Below are 19,565 nucleotides of genomic sequence, written 5' to 3'. Positions count from 1 at the left end.
CCCAGGTCATTTGTAGATAACGTTAAAAAAAAAAAAAAGTTAAAAATGTGCTTTTAAAATAGTTTATTTTCTAATAAAGTATGAATTTATTCTCATTTTTAATTGTATTATTTAGATTTATTTTAAGTATAGTTAACCAACCAACCTGGTCAAGCATTCGCTGCTCATTGAGATAACACCTGAAGAGTCATTTTACTTTTTTTTTTTTTTTTTTTTTTGTGGATAAATAATCGTTATATGACTTACTAAAACTACAGATTTTTTTTTCTGAATTAAAATGAGAACAACCTTCAACCAGCATTCAAGCAAAAAATACTATCATTTTTCTCTCCATCTCTGACCCAGTTCTTCAGGTGCACATGGCACGCCATCAACTGTGCAGATTTCTTTACCTCGTCACATTTCCATATTTTCTCGCGTCCCTTTTGACTTTTGGCCCACTTTGTCAGCCAGTGGACCGAAACAACAGCTGCCCCGGCTCGATAGTTAATCAAGATGAAAAGGAAGAAGAAAAAAAAAAATGTGGAAGCCATGTGTGGAAAGAAATAGGAAGTCTGCAATTTTGATTTGAAGTGGGCATTGTAGGGTTCCTTAACAGGCAAAAATTGAAAGATTTGCCCGATTGCTTTTTTTTTTTTTAGCTCCAGAAGCCAGTCTTAATGAGCACCATGAAATTTATTAGACAAGCCTATCATGAGTAGACTTAGAGAATGACGCTATGCCAGAAAACACAGGAAGTCTGCTATTTTGCTTTAAAGTGGCCATTTTAGGCCATTTCCAGGCATCCTTCATCTGAGAGATTTTGTTCGATTGCTTCCAAACTTGAACCTTGTACAGGAGACAGATGGGCATTAAAATAAAACAAAATAAATAAAGCCAAATTAAATTGACAACATAAATTTTGGTATACATTTCTACACCAAAACATCTTAGAAAGTCTGCCATTGTGGTTTGAATCGGCCATTTTGGGGTCAATTTGGCCATTTTGAGGAGTCCATAAAGGCGTGACTGATTGCTGCCAAATTTGAACCACATACACTAGACAAATTGACAACGCTAATTTGTGGACATGTTGAGGTTTTATCAAAGTGCACTAAATTTTGGTGACTCGCCATAAAAGACACAACTGCAATAATCAATCCAGACCAAATGGAGATGGAGCTTTCTTCTGTCTCAAATGTTGTCAGGGCATGAAAGTGGAGTCAGTGCAAGTGGGGCGACCTCTCCCTGAGGTTGCTTGTGCGATATTTTTAAATACATTTCTCTTCACGCCACGTGCAATTTTTTTTCTGGCCTGATTATTCTCCAGCCGAGAGGCCACCAACTGGTCAACACACATAATCAGCGGCGGCGTGAGGTGAGCCGAGGTTGTTGTCGTGGGTGCAGATGGGATGCTTGGCGGTGGCGGGAGGCCTGCTGGACCCGGGCGGCTGCGTCACTGTGTTACATAAGGGTTTATGCTGCCTGAAGGTGGTGGCGGTTGGGGGTGTTTGTGGCCGTTGGGCCCGCAGGCATGCTAGAGGAAGAAGATGTGCAGTCCATTCATGTGGATTATTATCTCTGACCAAGCATGGAGAAGTAGTTGTCTATTATTGTGTAATCATCTTTATAGTTCAGAGGATGCACAAAGTAAATGCTGGTTCCTTTATATATATATATATATATATATATGTATATATATATATATATATATATATATATATATATATATATATATATAAGTCAATAAAGTGGTTAAAATCAAATTAAAATGTCCCCATTGACACAATAATGTGACTAATAATCTACCTTTATTTTAATATCAAACTCATTAAAATTTCCCCTTGAAGGTCTCATCATAATACATAATAATGTGTAAATACTAGTTTGTTTCTTTTTGCAGACAGGCCAAACTCTCCCAAATGGAATTCCGGACAGGACAGATTTAGAGGAGATTGTTTTGAGATTAAATCGTTATGTAGCCCCTCCCCGCTGGCATCTGTCATTAATCACCAACAGATTTGAGCAGATTTTGGCGGCCTATGAACACGCTCTCACGGTGCACGTCATTGATAGGGAAGTACACGTTCTGAGTGGAAGGATAGCGATCACATGCGCAAAACACATTATATATATAATCGTCTTGTCAATTATGTACTTGAATAGCACTCAGTAGAGCGTAGCCCTCTGCCAAGTGCTAACATAAAAGGTTCCATATTATGACGGTTTGATATAATACGCCTGTAACTTGACGCCAGGCCTCGTTCGTTTGCATCGTGTAACGTTAGCAAAACAGCTCAGAGCCAAATGATAATATCATATTCGTGTGAACCCGTTGGCCTCGTGCGCACTTCCCGTGGCGACATGTATGTGTCAATGCCTCGCAGTTCTCAGGGATGCAGTTTGTGACGCAGGGTGAGGAGTCAGGATACAAAGCCAAGTGCTAACCCAACCAGAGGAACCGGATTGAAGACGTATGATATCACACAGGATGTTTGTCTTTTTTTTTTTTTTTTTTTTTTGACTGTTTACCTTAACTTGAAATTGGGTTGAACTTGAAATTGGGTTGACATGTGTATCATAAGTAGTCTCAGGAATCCATGCCTGAAAGCACACAGGAAGTTTGCAATTATAGGGTCAATTTTGTACTTTCCAAGTGTCCTTTAAGTCTGCACTAATGTATACTAGATAATATGCCTAATTGTGAACATTTTTGTATGAGCCTAGCATGGTGGCCCAAACCCCAAAACTAACCCATTCACTGCCATTGACGACTATAGACGTCAAAGATCCATTTTAACTGTGTTGGCAGTGAATGAGCTAATAACTGCACAAGGTCAGATCTTAACCCCAAAATGCACATAGCAATAAAGGTGTCTTTATATTGCTGCTCGCTCTTCATTCACATTGACTCGGAAAATCCCCTCAGTTGTGTGAGCTCGGCCACTGTGACTCACATTTTCCCTCGTTTTCCCCCCTCTGCCCACTTGAATGTTTATGAATGCGACTGCCCGGCTTCTACTGACACAACAACGTTTGTTTTCTTCTTTCTCTCGCCGGTCGACAGAGGGAAGATCTGCTTACAACGTTGGAAGGATGCGCTTATGAGGCCTTCAAATTAATTGCGTCATTGACAGGTGAGTGGTGAGTGTTGAGCATCGCTAGCATACTTAGTTACATGGATCGGAAGACGGATATCATAAATGTTCAAAATGCTTTTCAGAGTGTTTGGACTAATAGCAATGTGTTGAGAAAAGGGAGTAAAGTCGTGCAGTGGTTCTGTCAGTACACACTAGGTGCCGAAATTGGGCGGACTCCATGAAACATGTGAAGCATTAGCTAGCTATCTATAGCTAGCTATCTAGCTAGTTTGGTACAGTATCTATCGATTGACAGTCTCTATCTATCTTGCTCTGTAGCCAACTGTATTTATCTATCTGGCTAGCTAGCTTGCTATTTTTTTTTTTTTTTACTAGCTAGCTACAGTATTTATCTAGCTAGCTAGCTATGTAGCTATATACGACCGTATCTATCTAAACTCCATGCAACACATAAACAATGCTTATAAAACTCAATATTAGTTGGACTCTATTCAACACAGGTGTGAAGAACTCATGAATGTGCTTATAGAACTAATTTTTAGCTAGGGACTTGGTACAACACAGGTGTGATACAGTTGTCAGAAATTGTTTAAAAAAAAATCTTCTTAGAAACAGTGTTTGTGCAGGTATCAGTCATTGGACGCCATGCAACACAGATGGAGGGTAGTTATGAGAAACATTCATCATACAAGTAAATATGAGTTTGCTTGTCTCCATGCAACAAAGAAGCAAGGTCAGAAACAGTTAATGTGTTTGTTGAGTACCAAAGGCTTCATTTGAAAAGACGCAAGCAGATTGCTCAGTGCCATGGTGGATTATTTTGAAAGTAGTCGCTCCAAAGGACGCTTTTAGCATCAGCCTCCAGTGGGAGCGAGGACCTCCTCACCCCCCCAGTATGCTGGCCTAGCTTTCTGCTCCCACGTCCGCGCCGCTTTTTATGAGAATCTATATGAGGGCATCTCATATGAGCCATCAGGCACCTGAACTACAGGCTCCAAGTGAGCCCACATCGCTTCAGTTTGTTTGTTTTTTCATGGAGTGCCTCCGCAGGCTGAACCGATGCGTGGAGACAGTCGCCATTGTTGGTGCCAGCGTGCTCCAAGCCGTCTCGCGGCCCCCAAAGAAAAGAGACTCTTTTCCTAGTGCTGCCGGTCAGGGCCGAAAGCCTCTCAAGGCCCGTTTGTGCTGCTTGAATGGGCCTCATCAATGGCCGAGCCTGTTTGCCTGTGTGTGGGCCACCGAGGGGGTGGGGAGGGGTTCATAGGTTCCAGTCTACTGTCGGTCATGGTGGTTTGCACTTCATATGGTGTGCACTTGCAGAGCAGCAGTGAGTACACCGAAAGGTAGACTAGACTTGTAAAAGAAAAGTCAAGGGACACTTCAATGTAGCACTATTTGGCAAGGAACCATATTTGGTTACTTAGCTATATAACTTTGTATATGGCAAGGAATCATATTTGGGAATTAAGTTAAACATGCCATTCTAAGTCAAGAATTTTGTAAGACTGAGAATGGTAACAACATGGCAATTAACTGTATTTGGTAACTGTAACAACACTTTGGAGGGCAAGGAACCATAATTGGTAACTCCTGCACTTTAAGACTATGAATACTATTTGTTAATTTGAACACAGTACTTATTTTTTAACAAGGAACCAGATTTACTAGCTGAAATATCTTCTAAGGCATCTTTTAAGACGAGGAACAACTTATTTTGTGGCCCTTTGTGGGGCAAGGAACCATTTTTGGTAACATCAACATAGCACTTTATTGGGCAACCAACCACAATTGGTAACATCAATACAGGTAAGAGACCATCAGGTAACTTCAATGTAGTATTTTACTTGGACAGAAACTATACTTTATAACTACAACGTAGGGCAAGGAACCATATTTGGTAACCTTAACATGCACTTTAATTGAATTTAATTTAGAAAGGAGCCGCATTTGGTAACTTCAACATGGCGCTTTATTTTGCAAGGAACTTCAACAGAGCACTTTACAAGGCAAGGAACCATATTTGGTCATTTCATCTTAGCGCTTTATTTGGCAAGGAACCATATTTGGTAACTTCTCCAAAACACATAGCTTGGATTGTTATTGTTTGACATCAGATCAGATGACCGATGAAAGCGTGTCATTTCCTTTCACAAGCCTCGAGGCTACCTTGCATCCAGCATGGCGCTGGTTCAGGCTCCGCCCATCCCCGCTGAACCTCTTGACCCAGGCCACACCTCCCGCTCCCGCAGACGACACCGCTCGGGCCCCTCGCCCCCCTTCAACGTGCCGGCTGCTGCCGCTCTGGATCTCACGGCACGCGCCTACCGGGACCGCCGGGTTCGCCGGGGAACCTCCTTACCGGGCTCAGAGTCTCCGCAGGAGCGCTCTCTGCAAAACCACAGTCCCCCGCCGCTTAGGAGGTCCGGCAGGGGGCGGGAGAGGTGGGACTATGTAGACGACTGGAACGACCAACTCATGGCAACTGCCAGTCCGATGAAAGAGAGCTTAAATGGGAACGTCGGACCACCACCAAAACTCATACCGGTGTCGGGAAAACTGGAAAAGGTGATGGTTTTGTCAAGGTCTAACGAGTAACAGTTTTTCCTGGTTCTGATTGAGAAAGAGGTTGTACCATTGATCATCTTTTACATGTAGAACATGGAGAAAACAGTGCTGCGGCCCACCGCCTTCAAACCCGTGGTCCCCAAGAGCCGTGGCGCCATGCAGTACCTGTCCCCCCGACACGGCGCCAACGCACCCGAGAGTCAAAATGGCCCACCGGGCGCCACCCACCGGGAGCTGTCGCCCTCCGGTTCCGAGCGACGCAGCTCGTACAGCGCAGGACGAAGCGGCGCCGGGAGCAGGGGCCACTCCTGCTCCCTGTCCGACTCGGGACGCAACTCACTCTCCAGTCTGGCGGTGGCCGGAGACGGGCCGGTGGCGGCGGGGGGTCACCCGGAGACGACCAAAAGCACGCCATCCACGGGCGTCCACGGACACTCCAACTCGGACAGCGGCCGCTCGTCCTCCAGCAAGAGCACCGGCTCCGGGTCCGTCAGCGGGCGGGGTCAGCCGCTGTCGGACTGCGGGTCCGGCGGGCGCTCGCCGGGGGCGGTGGATGGCTATGAGGGCGTGGTCAGGGACCTGGAGGACAAGCTGAGGGAGAGAGAGGCGGAGCTCCTGCTACTGCGAGACAATCTGGATGACAACGAGGCTGCTATCTGTCAGGTAACAGGAAATACACTGACACTGTCTCATCATGTCCAATAAAGGCGAGAGGCGGAATATTTCCGCAGCTTTGACGTTTGCACAAGCGTCTGATGCCACATATTAAAATCGCATAGCAGAAGTGCTGGTTGAACACTTGTATTGGAATTGTTTGAGGTCTACGAGGAGAAGCAGAAGCGTTTCGAGTTGGAGCTCGAAGAGCTTCGGCAAAGCTGCGCCACCAGGATGCAGGCGGCTTCCCAGAAGGCACAACGAGCCCAGCAGGTGCTTCAGATGCAGGTCAGAATCCTTTCACGTCGGAACCGACCAAAAAAAAAAAAGAAACAGTCGATAGCATCCGTGGATTGGCTTGTCTTTCTCGCAGGTTCATCAGCTACAGCAGGAGAAGAAGAAGCTGCAGGAGGACTTTGCGCAGCTCCTCAAGGAGCGAGAGCAGCTGGAGGAGCGCTGCGCCTCCTACGAACGCGACAAGATCCAGATGGGCCCGAGACTGGAGGAGACTAAGTGGGAGGTAAGCACGAAAAAAAAAAAAAAAACCTCCATTGCGGCTTCCGGGTTTGTGGTCCTGCTGTTTTGCCGACTTTTTTTGGTACAAATAATGACTATTTTGGTCTAACTCTTGCTTCTGTATGTAAATCTTTGGGCAAAACTATTGATATATTCAATATTAGGGATAGACCGATAATCGACCAGACAGATTATTGGCGCCGATATTGGGCATTTTGACGAATATCGGTATCGGCCTTTTTTCCCAAATCTGATAGCCACGACAATGAAAGGTAAATTTAAACCCATTTTAATCTTAGGGAACCATTTATTTAAAAATTCAGTTAACTAACTGAACTTTTTGTTTTTGTTTGACACCAAAACAAAGAAATGTGAAGGTTTACAATTTCAGGTACAGTATTTTTAAATTTTTGGAAAAAAATATTTACTGTAGAAAACTATAGTGATCTATGGTATTTACTTGTTTATGTTTCCATTTAACTTTTTAAGATGTACTGATAACCTTGGGAGCTCCCCAAACATTTTTTTTAGGAATTTTAAATTAAGTCTATTGTCTAAGATAAAAAAAAAAAAAAAAAAGTCTACATTTTGAAAAGTCTGAAAAAATGTTCAATAAGCATTAATGCTTTAACACATTACAACAGTCAAAATCGGCATGTGTATTTAAAAAAAACTTTGATACCAATATTTCCCCCTTTTACTGAAAATGAATATCAGTTTCAAACGTCGGCTATCGGCCTCCTTGACTACTAATAATCAGCATCGGTATCGGCGCTGGAAAAAACATATCGGTCTCTATCTATTAAGTATTGTTGCTGTAAATTTTCTGTCAGGTGTGCCAGAAGTCTGGCGAGATCTCGTTGCTGAAGCAGCAGCTGAAGGAGGCGCAGGTGGATCTGGCCCAGCGGGCGAGCGAGGCCGCGTCGCTGCGCGGGCAACTGCGTGACGCCCGCGGCGAGCTGAGCAACGCCCAGGCCCTCCTGCAGGAGGCCGGCGCCGCCGGTCGCGCCCGCGCCGCCGAGCTGGAGGTGTGCGAGAACGAACTGCAGCGGCGCAAGAGCGAGGCCGAGCTGCTGCGGGAGAAGGCGGCGCGACTGGAGAGCGAGCTGGCGCGCCCTCGGGAGCCGGACGGCGAGCGGGACGCGCTACGGGGACTGGCCGAGCGCATGCGGGGGGAGCTGGCTCTGGAGAGGCAGCGGGCCGAGAGGCAGGCGGGCGCTTTCGAGGAGGAGCGGCGGACGTGGCAGGAAGAGAAGGACAAAGTGCTGCGCTACCAGGAGCAGCTGCAGCAGAACTATGTGAGCATGTACCGACGCAACCGCCAGCTGGAGCTCCTCCTGAGGGACCTCAGCCGGGAGCTGGAGAGCCGAGACCGCGACGACGACGACGGCAGCGGAAATGAAATCGCCTTTGATGAGGTCGCCGCCACAGAAATTTGATAATTAATTTTTTCCACGTCACAGGTGGGAGATTGCGTAACGTTCAAGACAGCTTGGAAGTAAGAAGCAGAAAGTGATCGCATCAAAAAGTCAGTTCTACACCAGTTTTGTTCCTCATGTTCCCAGTTGTTTGAACGACATCTCACTTCTTTGCCATACTGCCAGTGGCGATAGCAGACAGCTTTTAACAAAATCAAACTACTGTAGTCAAGTCGACTTTTATACTTGAGTACTTGAATAGAGCATAAAGTGAATATGCGCTAAGCGCCACCTCCGCTACAGAGGTGGCAAAACTATGGCCTGGGGGCCACACATAACCCTTCTTTTTTTCTGGCCCACCAAGCACTTACATTATCTAGACTAGAGTCATTTAAAATGGAGCCATTTCGTCCCCTAAAATTGGTAAATTTTTTAAAGTAAAAAATATGCAGAAATAAATGGTTTCTTCATTCGTTGAAATATAATATATTTTTGTCAATAATTGTGCAAATATAAACACAGAAACGTTACTTAAAAATACAATTATAAAATGTAATTTATAAAATTAAAATAAGTGAATTTGCATGTGTACTTGTTTTACATACACATTTTCACATTATTATTAAATAATCACTTAATCATATTAAAATAATTTTTACACAATTTAAAAATGATTAATAATTTTGTTAAAATGTTACATAAACTGTACATTTACAATTTTTATTAAAGAATTGCTTATTCAAATCATAAAATTCAGAATTCTTGTGTAAAAAAAACAAAAAACATTAAACGCATTACAATTTACCTTATCTCCAAATTACCAGGCCTATCTCGCTGTAAAAAAAATAAACAAACAATTCAAATGTGGCCCCTTGAGCACAATAGTTTTCCCACCCGTTCTCCCACCTTCTTGATGGCTAAAACTTTTTGTGTGGCTATTTTACATCTTTTGCTGAGGGCCCAAGAGAAGACGATGTAAATTATGACTTTGGGTCATTTTCTTTCTTTAAACGTATCCGAGTGCACTCGTCACTGTGAATAGACCAAAGAAATGTTTCTGCAAGGCCTGTTTCATATTGGATGTTTGTCAGGCTTCCACAGCACATATAGAGATATAAATGTATATTTTCCACATTGCTGTACATTTTGTGTTTTTATTAAAGGTTACACTGAATTGTTAAATTGTGGTTTTGTTTCTGAAATGGGGCTGTTTGGCCATCATTGACCACTAGGCGGTGCTAATGATGTCTTTGGAGGCTTGCAGGGCACTTTGACCACCAGCACCATGGGGTCTTTGGCCTTGTCGCTGAAGGCCTTTCGGATGAGGTCGACGGCGTGCTGGTGTGTGACTCCTTGTAGCGAAGTGCCGTCCACGCTCACCACCTCGAATCCGGCCTGGAGGGGGAGACGAGAGAGGCGAGGATGTTTGGAGGTCGGGCGCTTGAACCTCTCGTCATGTTACCTTGAGCACATCGCAGGTGGAGGCGGCTCCTCCCGGGAAGATCTTCTCCACCTTCACCACCGGCTGGACCTTGGACTCAATCCCGCCGGATATACTGATGCCTGCAACCGAAGACGTCCACTGTAAGTTCAAATCTCTTAATCTACAATGACTCATTCTTAAAAAGCAAACTTAATTGAAGACAAGCACGTACCCAGCGATTGTTTGGTCTTGGAAATATTGACCGTTTGGAGTTGATACTCTTGCGGCGAATGTCGGCCGTTCGGACGTCCCAAATCTGACACATCTTCAAAGCGCACAGAGCTTCCGACGTCAGGGTGGCTGGCGAGTAGCCAGTTAGTGTCCGGGGTACCTGCGGGCGAGTGTTGGTGCTCCTCTGTGAACCGGTACCCGTCTACCGGGATATCGAGTAAAGGCGTGAAGGGGGCGGTGGGGCGCCGCCGCCTCTGCCTGGATGCTCGAGGCCCCGTCAGGCTGAGTTTCTCCAGCTTGTCCACCAGGTGGCTCTGCTTTTCCACCATGGCGGCGCTGTGCAGCTCAAAGCCTCCTCGCAAATCTGACAAGAACCACAGAAAATTATGTTTTGATGTTTGTGTGGTGCACATTCATACCTTGAAAATCTTGTACAGGAAGCGACTTGAGGCACAAACCTGGGATGGGTGTGATGAGGCGGCGTTTGGGCGCTCGGCCGGATACGGGAGAGCGTAGGGGCGGCGTTCGGACTGACGGGCAAAAAACAGAAGGTAAGACGCATACCTGTGTGCGGGCGTATGTGTGTCCATGAGCACACCTGAGCGGTACTTGAGGATGTCGTATGCTTCCACCTCCACCGCTTCTACAGTGCTGTTGAATTCGCGGAGGTGGGCAGCAGGAAGCAGCATCCTGCGATCACAATATTGTAGTTTTTTTTTTTTTTTTTTTTTTTTTAACATAAAATTGTTTTTGGGGAAGAAGTATTATGAGAATAAACATTTTTCCCCCAGGAAAAAAAAGCTCTTGAGGGAGTCGTAGTTTTCAATAAACAGAAGTTTTTTATTACCATAAAAAGTCAAATATAATGAGAATGAAGTAATAATGTATTGAGAATATGATTTTTTTTTTTTCTTGAAAAAAAATGTAGACAAGTTTTCATAAGAACTTTTTTTCCAGAAAATACTCATTTTATTATTTTTTCTGTAATACTGCGAGAATAGTTTTTTTTTTTTTTTGAGATTGAGAAAATAGTCTGTTTTTTTATTATTATTATTATTATTAGAAAAGAGTAATTTTAGAGAATATTTATTCAGGAAAAAAATTTTTGTTTTCAAGAATAAAAATATTTTACAATAAAACAAGTCGTATTATTACAAGAATTTTCTTATTACAAAGCAGTAATTTTTGAGAATATTCAGGAAAAACATTTTGTTTTCAAGAATTAAAATATTTTACTATAAAACAAGTCTTATTATTAAAAGATTTTTTTTTCCAAGAAAAGGTAATCGGTAGTTTATTTGGTAATTAGTCCTTCGTGTATTTTATTGTGTAACAATGAACAACTGGTTACTGTGCAACACAACAATAATAATTAGGCCTCAGAGTGTTTGTTGTATTGCGTTACACAATGAAAAAAAAAAAACTTCAAAGAAGATTATGTCGACAAAGCTGTTAATCCTAATCTGGCTGGTATTTGTGACTCTGCTTCATTCAGGACCCTGCTCTTGGTTTCGTAAGGAAAGATATATATATATACACCTTAAAACATTTGAGCATTAAAACCTAATTTAAGACAAAAAAAATTGCAATCTTTTGAGGGAAAAAAAAGTGAGAATATTCAGAGAATATAAAAAAATTCTTTCCATTTTTTTCAATGAGGTTAAATATGTTTGGGAAGGAGGTGTAATATTAATTTTTAATCTCATATTAGTGGAATTTTTTGGATGGGGGAGAAAAAAAAAAAAAAAAAGTCTATTCTGGCAGGATATTTTTTTTTCCCCTTTTGGGTGTGGCTCAAACATCATCTGATGATTTACCTGACCTCCCTGAGCAGCAGCAGTTTTTCAGGCCTGTCCAACACGGCCAGCAGGTGGCGTATTAACGTCTCCACGCATCTTTCTTCCACATACTGAATATGGAGGCACATGTTACATAATTTTTCTTGTTGAAGATAGACTCTCATCGTCATACCGTCCGACACGCCTTCATGACCGCTTCCGTCTCCTCCTCCGTCAACAGACGCTGCGCCAGCTCTTCCACCGCTCGCAGCGTCTCCTCTGGAAACGCCGCGGGGCTCGAACCTGGATCAGGACAGAGGTTCCCAAATTTTGTCTTTTTTTAAATCACTCCAGGTTGTTAAACACTATGTAGACATAAGTATTGGGACACCTACAGAACATGAAGACTGCCAAAGGAATGTGGAGGTACCTTCTTTGTCAGTGGACAGTGACTTTGAGCGCCCCCTGGAGGCGTCCCTCTTGCGTGCGCCCCCAAACAGCAAGTTGACCAAAGTCTTGGAGCGTTGGAGTGCGCTCTTCTCCCCTGACGTTTTTCCTCCTTTCTGCTTTTTGGCCTTCTTTTGACTGATCTCTACGTGGGGATTTATGTCAAAGCACACACACACAAAAAAAAAAAAAAAAAAAAAAGTCTTGCCGTCTTTTGTGCGAGTCACACAACCTGCGATGGTGACCTGGCTCTGCGAGCGGCTGATGGGTCGGCTGGGTCTGCTGAGGGCCAGCAGCACCGCCGTCTTGCGGGACTCCCTCTTGGGACCGCCCTCATCCCTGTCGTCGCCGTGGCGGATGGCCGTGTCCCGCAGCAGTGTGGTCGCTCCCCGGCTGCGGGTGGTGTCCGTCTGGATGGCGGCCTCGCTGCGCTCCAGATCAAATCTACCACACAAAAAAAACGAGCGGCGTCGTGAGAGCTCAATGAGAGGACAAATGAATCCAAAAAAAGGAGGCCTCCTACCTTTGGTCCTCGGTGGAGATGCACACGTCCACCATGTCGGAGGCAAACGGCAGACTGGGCGGGAACATGACCTGGGATAGGCCGCTCAGAGAACTGACCGGCGTCTCTGAGGACAACGAGGATGCTGACGAATTGGACTCAGAGCCCAGCGAGGAAGACTTCTTCCCCCCGTTGGCCACTGAGAGAGAAATCAACTTGAATGAGGACCCAATTGTCGCTATGTGAGTCAGTAAGGAAAAAGTGAACCACCACCACCAGTTTGTATTCACATTACACAAGTGAATTGGACTGCACTGGATTTAATTGAACAACAGTTGTTAATATAAATATATAACTGTATATACAACAGTTCGGGGGAATGTCTTTTTTTTTTTTTTTTTTTTTTTTTTTTTTTTTTTTTTTAACAAAACAGTAATTTTTGAGAATATTTATTTAGGAGAAAGTATTTGTTTTCAAGAATTTAAATATTTTACAATAAAACAAGTCATATTATGATAATTTATAAAAATTGATATTTCTTAGGTAAAAATGATTTCTTTTTTTAAATGGAAAAATTGATTTTTTTTTACTTGTTATGTTTTTTTTTATAGCTTTTAAGTGGTATTGTCTCAAGAAAAACATTTATTCAGAGAAAAACTCAAATCTTTTTTTTCCCTCTAAGTTGTATTTGGTGGTGAAAAAAATGAGTCAGTTTGGAGAAAAGTCTTGATTTCCTTTTTTTTTTTTTCTTCTTTTGATGAAAAAGTGTGCAATAATGATCATTTTCTTTTACATTACTGCATATTTTGAGTAAAAAAAAAAAAAAGCTTTTATTTGTGAGGGGGAAAAAAGCCTAAATTTTACAAGAATAGTTTTCTTTTAGAAAGGAAGTTGCACATAAACATTGGTCGATATAATTTTTTTCCCAAAGAAAAATATAATGTGAAAAAAAATTAATTAAAAAAACATTTTTACCTGGAAAAATTCAGGTAAAAATATACGAGAATGCTTTTTAAAGACCAAAAAAATTGTTTATTTTACAAAATAAATAAATAAAAAATGTCAAGAAATTGTCTGCTTTAATTAATCACCCTGCCCTACTACCATCTGATATTGATTGGGGTTTTCCAATTATGTTGCACTACAGTGCACAATTTGGATCCGATCCAGAATAAACTTGGTTTGATGTTCAAGTCACATAAGATTTGACATTTTTCATCCACTATAAAAGACAAGGAATGTTCTTCATTATGAGGAAAATTGTGAGAAAAAAAAAACCCATCATAAAAAAAAAATAAAAAAATAAGCTCAATCGTCGTGACATCGGAGGCATACGTACACTTGTTGAGCCATCGGTACTCCGCCACCATCTCCTTGTAAGCGGGATAGCGGCCAGCCTCCTGGTGGAGGAAAATATGTAAATGAACTCCTATTAAACTTTGATGGCATCTTCGCTATATTTGATCGGGAGTAACACATGAGCGAAGACGCCGCGCTTTCGTTTGCACCCGATCCTTGCCGCCTGCTGAATAATGCACACCGCCCGGCTATTTTTTTCAGCACGGCGAAACCCAAGCTTTGGGCATCGCTGGACATTTTATTAGGTGCAAGGAAACTGTAAAAAGGTAATATAATTTTTATTTTATTTTTTAAATCAAAACACATTTAAAAAAAAATTGTAAACATTGAGTACAACTTCAATTAACTAACATGCATGTTTTTTTTTGTGTTTGTAAAAGCAGAATTTTTCGATTCTACAGGTGTACCTAATGAAGCGTCCCACCCAAAGAGCATTTTGCACTCACCTTGATGGTCAGCATGACGTGCGTGTGGCTCTTGAGCACCTCCACGGCGCTGCTGTGGCTGATGTCCTCGAAGCTCACGCCATTGGCGGCCAGGATCTGGTCGCCCATCTTGATCCCGTTCTGCTCGGCTAGGCCGCCGGGGTCCAGCCTGACACGTCCGGGGAGGTCAGCGTTGTGTGAATACGGGATGAGTTTGTAACAAGGGTACCTACTTGGAGACGTAAATGCCCAAGCCAAACTCTTTCCCGCCACGGATGTTGAAGCCCAGGCAGTAATCGTCGGAGGTGGTGTACAGGTGGACGATCCTCCGGAGGGCGCTACCTCCGCTGGCGTCTGAAGGCGTCCGCCCGCTCTCCTCCACCACCATGCGCCTGTGAATCAAGTCCACCCTGGAAAAGCACCACAACTTTGATTTTCAACATCGTGCTGCTAGCAACTGGTGCTGCTTCCTCATCATCAGACTGTGTGAGTTTAAAAAGTCAACACACCCCTTGTTTAAATGACAGGCTTTGTTGGTCTTAAAAAAAAATGAGAATAAGATCATTTCATAATTTTTCCAACATGGTGATCTACAACCTGTACAACTCAAATCATTTTTTAGATTTTACAACGAAAAAATAACTAGTTGCATAAGTGCCCCTCCCCCATGTGGGGAAATCTGTTACGGTCTGATGAGACCAAGATTGAACTTCTTGGAATCGTGTCCTTTGGGTCCCCAACCGGAGCATGAATCTTAGTCGAGGTGGTTGGTATTAGTAACCCGAGTTAGCCACTCCAGTTGTGAGGGTGTGTACACTTGTGCAACCAAATGCTCAGTTATTTATTTTTTTTACTACTAGTGTAAAAACATCATAAAAACCCGGCACTTGCCCTGAGATATGTAGACTTTTATACCCTCCATAACAGTAATGAAGTAATTGTACTTAAGCTAGTTCTCACCACTGCTCACCAGGTGGTCTTCTCTTTAGAGTAGCGAATCCCGGGCACCTTGCCCACGCGCCTCACCACCATCCTCAGCCTGTTGTTGCCCGTCAGGACCCTGACGGCGCTGCTCATGGTGATGCTCTCCAGGCTGACGCCGTTCACCTCCACCAGTTTGTCGCCCACTAGCAGGCCGGCCTCCTCTGTGCACGATGACACTCTCGGGTCAAAAAAAAAAAAAAGCTAAGGTCACCCGATGCCGTCGCTGCATCCCACCTGCCGTGCTGGCGTCCTCCACCTTGCTGACGAAGATGCTCAGGCCGTGCTCGCAGCCGCCACGCACGCTGAAGCCCAGTTTGCCGTCCACGCTTTTGTCCACCGTGATGGTGTGAAGGTCCTCGCTGTCATCTCCACCTAAAAAAAAAATGGAGAGGCAGACGCAAGTTTTCAATATGATACATGTTGATATTTTCTGTTTGATTAGCACGTCTTACCGTCCACCGGCGAGTTGATGAGGATGACGCGGCCCATGGGTGAGGAGGATCGGATTCCTCGCCGACGCCGCTGCTGCTGCTGCTCCTTCTTGCGTACGATGTTGCGTGCGGCCGAGTGTGACTTCCCCTGTGTGCCGGGGGCTTTCTCCCTGCACGAGGGGTCTGACGAATGAGCCATGGAGCCTGCCGGCACCGTCCCCGTTCAGGTGTACATGTCTACAGCAGTACAGAGTGGGAAGAAATGCATGCTGGGTAAATGTGTTAGTGCTCTCACCTGTATATGGTGTTTATATAAGGTCAGTACTTACCTTTGTGGCATAACAGCTGACTTTTTAGTTTTCTGCAGTCACTTGTCCGGCCCTTCTTTCCCATGATGCATCTCTCTCAGCTTCCTGGTGAATTTCAGATACTTTTTTATTTTATTTTATTTAATTTAATTTTTTTTACTTTTATACAGGTTTTGAATACGTTCTAATTTGTTTTTTTAACACAAGTATTATATCTGTAAATGTACTCGAGTACAAAATGTAGTGTGGGATTATTTTGTGCTATAGCTGAGGGGGCAAGTCGGGAGATCACGTGGTGCGCTGCCATGGTTACGCGCTACTAAACTTTAAACCCCCGTGACGTCACCTCAGGGCTTCCCCCAGAGCCGTGGACAGCGACAACGTAAAGACGCCAGAGTTGCCGTTAAATGTTTTCTTGCACCTTAAACCCCACTATCACCATTTTACCGATATCCAGACATAGTATTGTCATAAAAAAAATAACTTACCGAACATTATTCGAACGACGCCGTCAAGCTAGTTTTTCCATCAGCCCAAACAGGTGCAGACAAAATGAAATGAAAATAATTATCCCACACCGAAAATGCACCGTGTTTTAAGTTTATATTCTCCAGACTAATTCAAGTCGTTTGGCCCGAGTGGATCCATTTTGAGCCTAAAGACCATCTGACGCACCTGTCCGGATTCGACACAAATCCTGCCCCTGCTGGACACCGATTGGCTGTACGCACTTGAGCTGGCGATAATCTGATTGGACGGCACGGTAACGAACACACAAACGCACTTTGCTGCCCTCATGTGGTCGAAGAATCGAACTAATGGTAAATAGTAATTACCAAATGCAGAGTAGAAAATTGCACGTCATGTATTTATTGTTTATTTATATTCACCATACACACAGTCTTAGTATAATTTAGAAGAAGAACCACAAACACTCAAGCTATTGAATGCAAAGTCACGTTTTATTGAGTAATAAAAGGAAACCCAGTCTTCAAAACATCAAGTCTGTTTGCTCCGTAGAGTTTGAAAACAGACAGTCATAAACAGACTGGGAGGCTTTTTACTACACAAGTCAACTATGCACGCAAGTTACTTCGCAACATTATTCTCCATGGGCACAAGCTCTTGTGGTATTCTCTTGACAGCTCGGATCACATCCTCAGCGTTGACCTTATCTCCAAACTCCATCTCTCGATGTTCCAGTAGAATCCCCTGGGGGGGAGAATAAACATTTGAGTAATTTCCTAATTTGATTATGCAGAGATTGTATCGTCAGATCGACCTGCTGGTCACGTCCGATGACAAAAACGCCGCCCAGTACGAATCCCTCTCCCATGATATTCCCCTTGAAGCCCTTTCCGAAGGCCCTGAGGCCGTTCATCCACACCCCGGCACGAAGGAACGCCAGGAGGCCCAACCGTCGCTCGCGAGGTCCGAAGAAGCACCTCTGCAACCAACACACGCTCTCAGTGTGGCAAATTAGCTTCTCCCGCACGAGGGGAACGCGAGACAAACCACAGACACGCTTCCTTTTATTTCTGAAAGACCTTTTCATCCAAGAAGAACACCCCGTCAAAGAACTGCCGGAAGTTCTGGACCTCGTTCCCGATGTTCTCCTTGACCACAGCATACAGCGGGACCCCAAGCTGGTCCAGCTGGGGCTTCAGAGAGGACAGCTCCGCAGCCTCCTGGATGACATTGTAATTTATTTATACTCTCATCATGCTCAGCAGAACGTCACTGTTGTTGACGTCGATGCGTTACTACCTCTCTGCACAGAAATCATCCTGGCCGGCGCACCGCCATAATAACGGCGCCCGTCTGCTCCCACAGAGACTTGGCCTTCAACTTAGTCTTCTCTGAAAATGAAGAGAGAAAGAATGGAAACAGGTCAATAAAGTTATAAAAATAAAAACAAAAGGGGAGGAAGAAAGACAAAGGAAGACAGGTGAAGGCCAGCAGTCATGGGCAGCCATTTTGCCATTTGTTGTTGACTGAAAATGATACAGTTGCTCAGGTAACAATCACGGCACAAAAATAAAATAAAAGATACCTGAGTCATGCGCAACTGTGACGTCATTTTCAGTTGACAGCACATGGCAAAATGGCTGCCGCCAAGATGCATAAAAAGAGGCATAAATGGCGGTTTAACTCATGACACAAACGCAGTAAGAATAATTTTTACACTAGTGGGGCTGCATAGAATATATTGTTAAAGTTTTGCGGTTGAGTTCACTTTTGTTTTAAAGAGGATGAAGGTACAAACAAAAGATTTATGTAAGGGAATCAGATTAAGGAAGAATTGTGATGTAGCGTAGTGTGAACGAGGTGAAAGGAAAGGAATAAAATACTCAAATGGAGGTGAAAGTTAAGGAAATCAGGGTTGACATTTTTGAAATATATTTAAAGTTTAATTTAAAAAAAAAAGTGACCAAAGAGGGTGAACATGGTAGAAGACGTAGTGAAATGAGTGAAGGAATCACATGAAGGATTTAAAGTGAAGGGGGTGGGTGACCTAAGGAAGGAGGTAAAAGGTTACAAACCAGCCACACTGCAAGCGCAACTTTTTATTTTTATTTATTATTATTCATTTGAATGTCCAAGTCAAGTTTGCGCACCTGAAGTCAAAGCCGTGAGCTGAGCTTCTTCCAGATACTGTAGGCTGGCCTTCAGCGGCGTCGTGAGGAACAATTCCGTCACCATGTTGAGAAGTCGGGCCACCAGGCCGCCCGCGGCCGTTGCGGCTTGGACCAGGAGAGCCATATTCTGCCGGTCCTCCTCCTCCTGCTGCTGCTGCTTCTTCTTCTTCCTCGACTTCAGTCACCTCGCCTGACGTCCGCCGCTTTCTTGCTGACGCTGCGTGCGTATAACCGCGACGCCCTCGTGAACGCGCACGTCACAACTCCTTTCGTTTCGAGCCAGCCCAGCCGCGACAGTGCGTTGACGTCATAAAGTGGTCATTGTGCAACGACGTCTCCATTTTCTAGTTCAAAGGTCACCAGCGACAACTGGAGTACAGTATTCGACTCGTTCCTAGTCAAAAGTGACCACCATTTTTGGTCCTTTGTTGACTTTGTAGTCTGTGTTTGAATTTTGGCCCTCGTAAAAAAAATTGTAAACGAAGAAAGAATGCTCTAAAATCACAAATTTTTTCTATTTAAAAAAAAAATAGATTGTAACAATATGGTTGTTCGTCTCTGTGTGCCCTGCGATTTGGCTGGCAACCAGTCCAAGGTGTACCCCGCCTACTGCCCAAGGCCAGCTGAGATAGGCTCCAGCACCCCCTGCTACCCTTGTGAGGAATAAGCGGTCAAGTAAATGGATGGATGGATAGATTGTAACAATATCATATATTGTTGTTCGCAGTTACGCCAATAGGGGGCGATCGTGTAACGTGAGAGTAAAGTTTAAGCCTGTGAAGTATTTTATTATAAAGATCACTTT

The 19,565-nt window shown here is 43.9% G+C and overlaps 4 protein-coding genes across 11 annotated transcripts in view; 2 read left to right on the top strand and 2 right to left on the bottom strand.

The window, feature by feature from the left end:
• The window catches only part of LOC144004911 (leucine zipper putative tumor suppressor 2 homolog), a 10,648-nt gene extending 1,233 nt beyond the window's left edge, over window positions 1-9,415 (top strand). For all 4 annotated transcript variants that reach the window (XM_077502600.1, XM_077502599.1, XM_077502601.1 and 1 more), the window contains exons 3-8: window positions 3,047-3,116; window positions 5,235-5,645; window positions 5,736-6,308; window positions 6,465-6,587; window positions 6,673-6,819; window positions 7,649-9,415. In XM_077502600.1, coding sequence (XP_077358726.1) covers window positions 5,259-5,645; window positions 5,736-6,308; window positions 6,465-6,587; window positions 6,673-6,819; window positions 7,649-8,254 — 1,836 coding nt within the window. In that variant the 5' untranslated portion in view covers window positions 3,047-3,116; window positions 5,235-5,258 and the 3' untranslated portion in view covers window positions 8,255-9,415. The remainder of the gene's footprint in view (window positions 1-3,046; window positions 3,117-5,234; window positions 5,646-5,735; window positions 6,309-6,464; window positions 6,588-6,672; window positions 6,820-7,648) is intronic.
• Window positions 9,374-16,838, bottom strand: LOC144004909 (PDZ domain-containing protein 7-like). Of its 5 annotated transcripts, XM_077502588.1 has the most exons (18): window positions 16,610-16,838; window positions 16,143-16,226; window positions 15,835-16,050; window positions 15,617-15,754; window positions 15,369-15,543; window positions 14,632-14,808; window positions 14,420-14,567; window positions 13,954-14,014; window positions 12,636-12,813; window positions 12,345-12,556; window positions 12,096-12,257; window positions 11,859-11,968; window positions 11,705-11,796; window positions 10,486-10,577; window positions 10,346-10,417; window positions 9,889-10,251; window positions 9,696-9,796; window positions 9,374-9,628 (listed from the first exon to the last, which is right to left on the bottom strand). In XM_077502588.1, the coding sequence occupies exons 3-18, from the start codon at window positions 16,010-16,012 to the stop codon at window positions 9,452-9,454; spliced, it is 2,436 nt and encodes an 811-aa protein (XP_077358714.1). In that variant the 5' UTR covers window positions 16,013-16,050; window positions 16,143-16,226; window positions 16,610-16,838; the 3' UTR covers window positions 9,374-9,451. The 5 variants fall into 5 exon arrangements, with proteins under 5 accessions (XP_077358714.1, XP_077358712.1, XP_077358713.1 ...); XM_077502586.1 differs by having other exon boundaries at window positions 12,096-12,556; XM_077502587.1 differs by having other exon boundaries at window positions 12,096-12,556; window positions 16,143-16,222.
• scn4aa (sodium channel, voltage-gated, type IV, alpha, a) overlaps window positions 9,566-19,565 on the top strand; it is a 35,455-nt gene continuing 25,455 nt past the window's right edge. Inside the window, exons 1-6 of the mRNA XM_077502606.1 lie at window positions 9,566-9,817; window positions 10,325-10,438; window positions 11,907-12,856; window positions 14,175-14,239; window positions 14,375-14,884; window positions 15,825-18,011. The gene's annotated coding sequence lies outside the window, so the exon portion shown is untranslated. The remainder of the gene's footprint in view (window positions 9,818-10,324; window positions 10,439-11,906; window positions 12,857-14,174; window positions 14,240-14,374; window positions 14,885-15,824; window positions 18,012-19,565) is intronic.
• Window positions 17,065-19,023, bottom strand: LOC144004913 (peroxiredoxin-like 2A). The gene is made up of 5 exons (XM_077502602.1): window positions 18,740-19,023; window positions 17,889-17,980; window positions 17,669-17,809; window positions 17,404-17,568; window positions 17,065-17,333 (listed from the first exon to the last, which is right to left on the bottom strand). The coding sequence occupies exons 1-5, from the start codon at window positions 18,882-18,884 to the stop codon at window positions 17,211-17,213; spliced, it is 666 nt and encodes a 221-aa protein (XP_077358728.1). The 5' UTR covers window positions 18,885-19,023; the 3' UTR covers window positions 17,065-17,210.

The sequence above is a fragment of the Festucalex cinctus genome, chromosome 17 (assembly GCF_051991245.1).
Source record: "Festucalex cinctus isolate MCC-2025b chromosome 17, RoL_Fcin_1.0, whole genome shotgun sequence".
In the NCBI taxonomy this organism is placed as follows: domain Eukaryota; kingdom Metazoa; phylum Chordata; class Actinopteri; order Syngnathiformes; family Syngnathidae; genus Festucalex; species Festucalex cinctus.
The sequence above is the reverse complement of the archived record's forward strand: the minus strand, read 5'-3'. Positions and strand labels throughout refer to the sequence as shown.

What these genes read in the sequence shown, in the direction of transcription:
- LOC144004909 (XM_077502586.1), bottom strand. Translation starts at nt 16,012, where the DNA reads ATGGCTCATTCGTCAGACCCCTCGTGCAGGGAGAAAGCCCCCGGCACA. An exon ending in GTACCGATGGCTCAACAAGT is followed by an intron (nt 12,814 to 13,953) that starts GTACGTATGCCT and finishes TTTCTCTCTCAG; the next exon opens with TGGCCAACGGGGGGAAGAAG. An exon ending in ACTGTCCACTGACAAAGAAG is followed by an intron (nt 11,969 to 12,095) that starts GTACCTCCACAT and finishes GTCCTGATCCAG; the next exon opens with GTTCGAGCCCCGCGGCGTTT.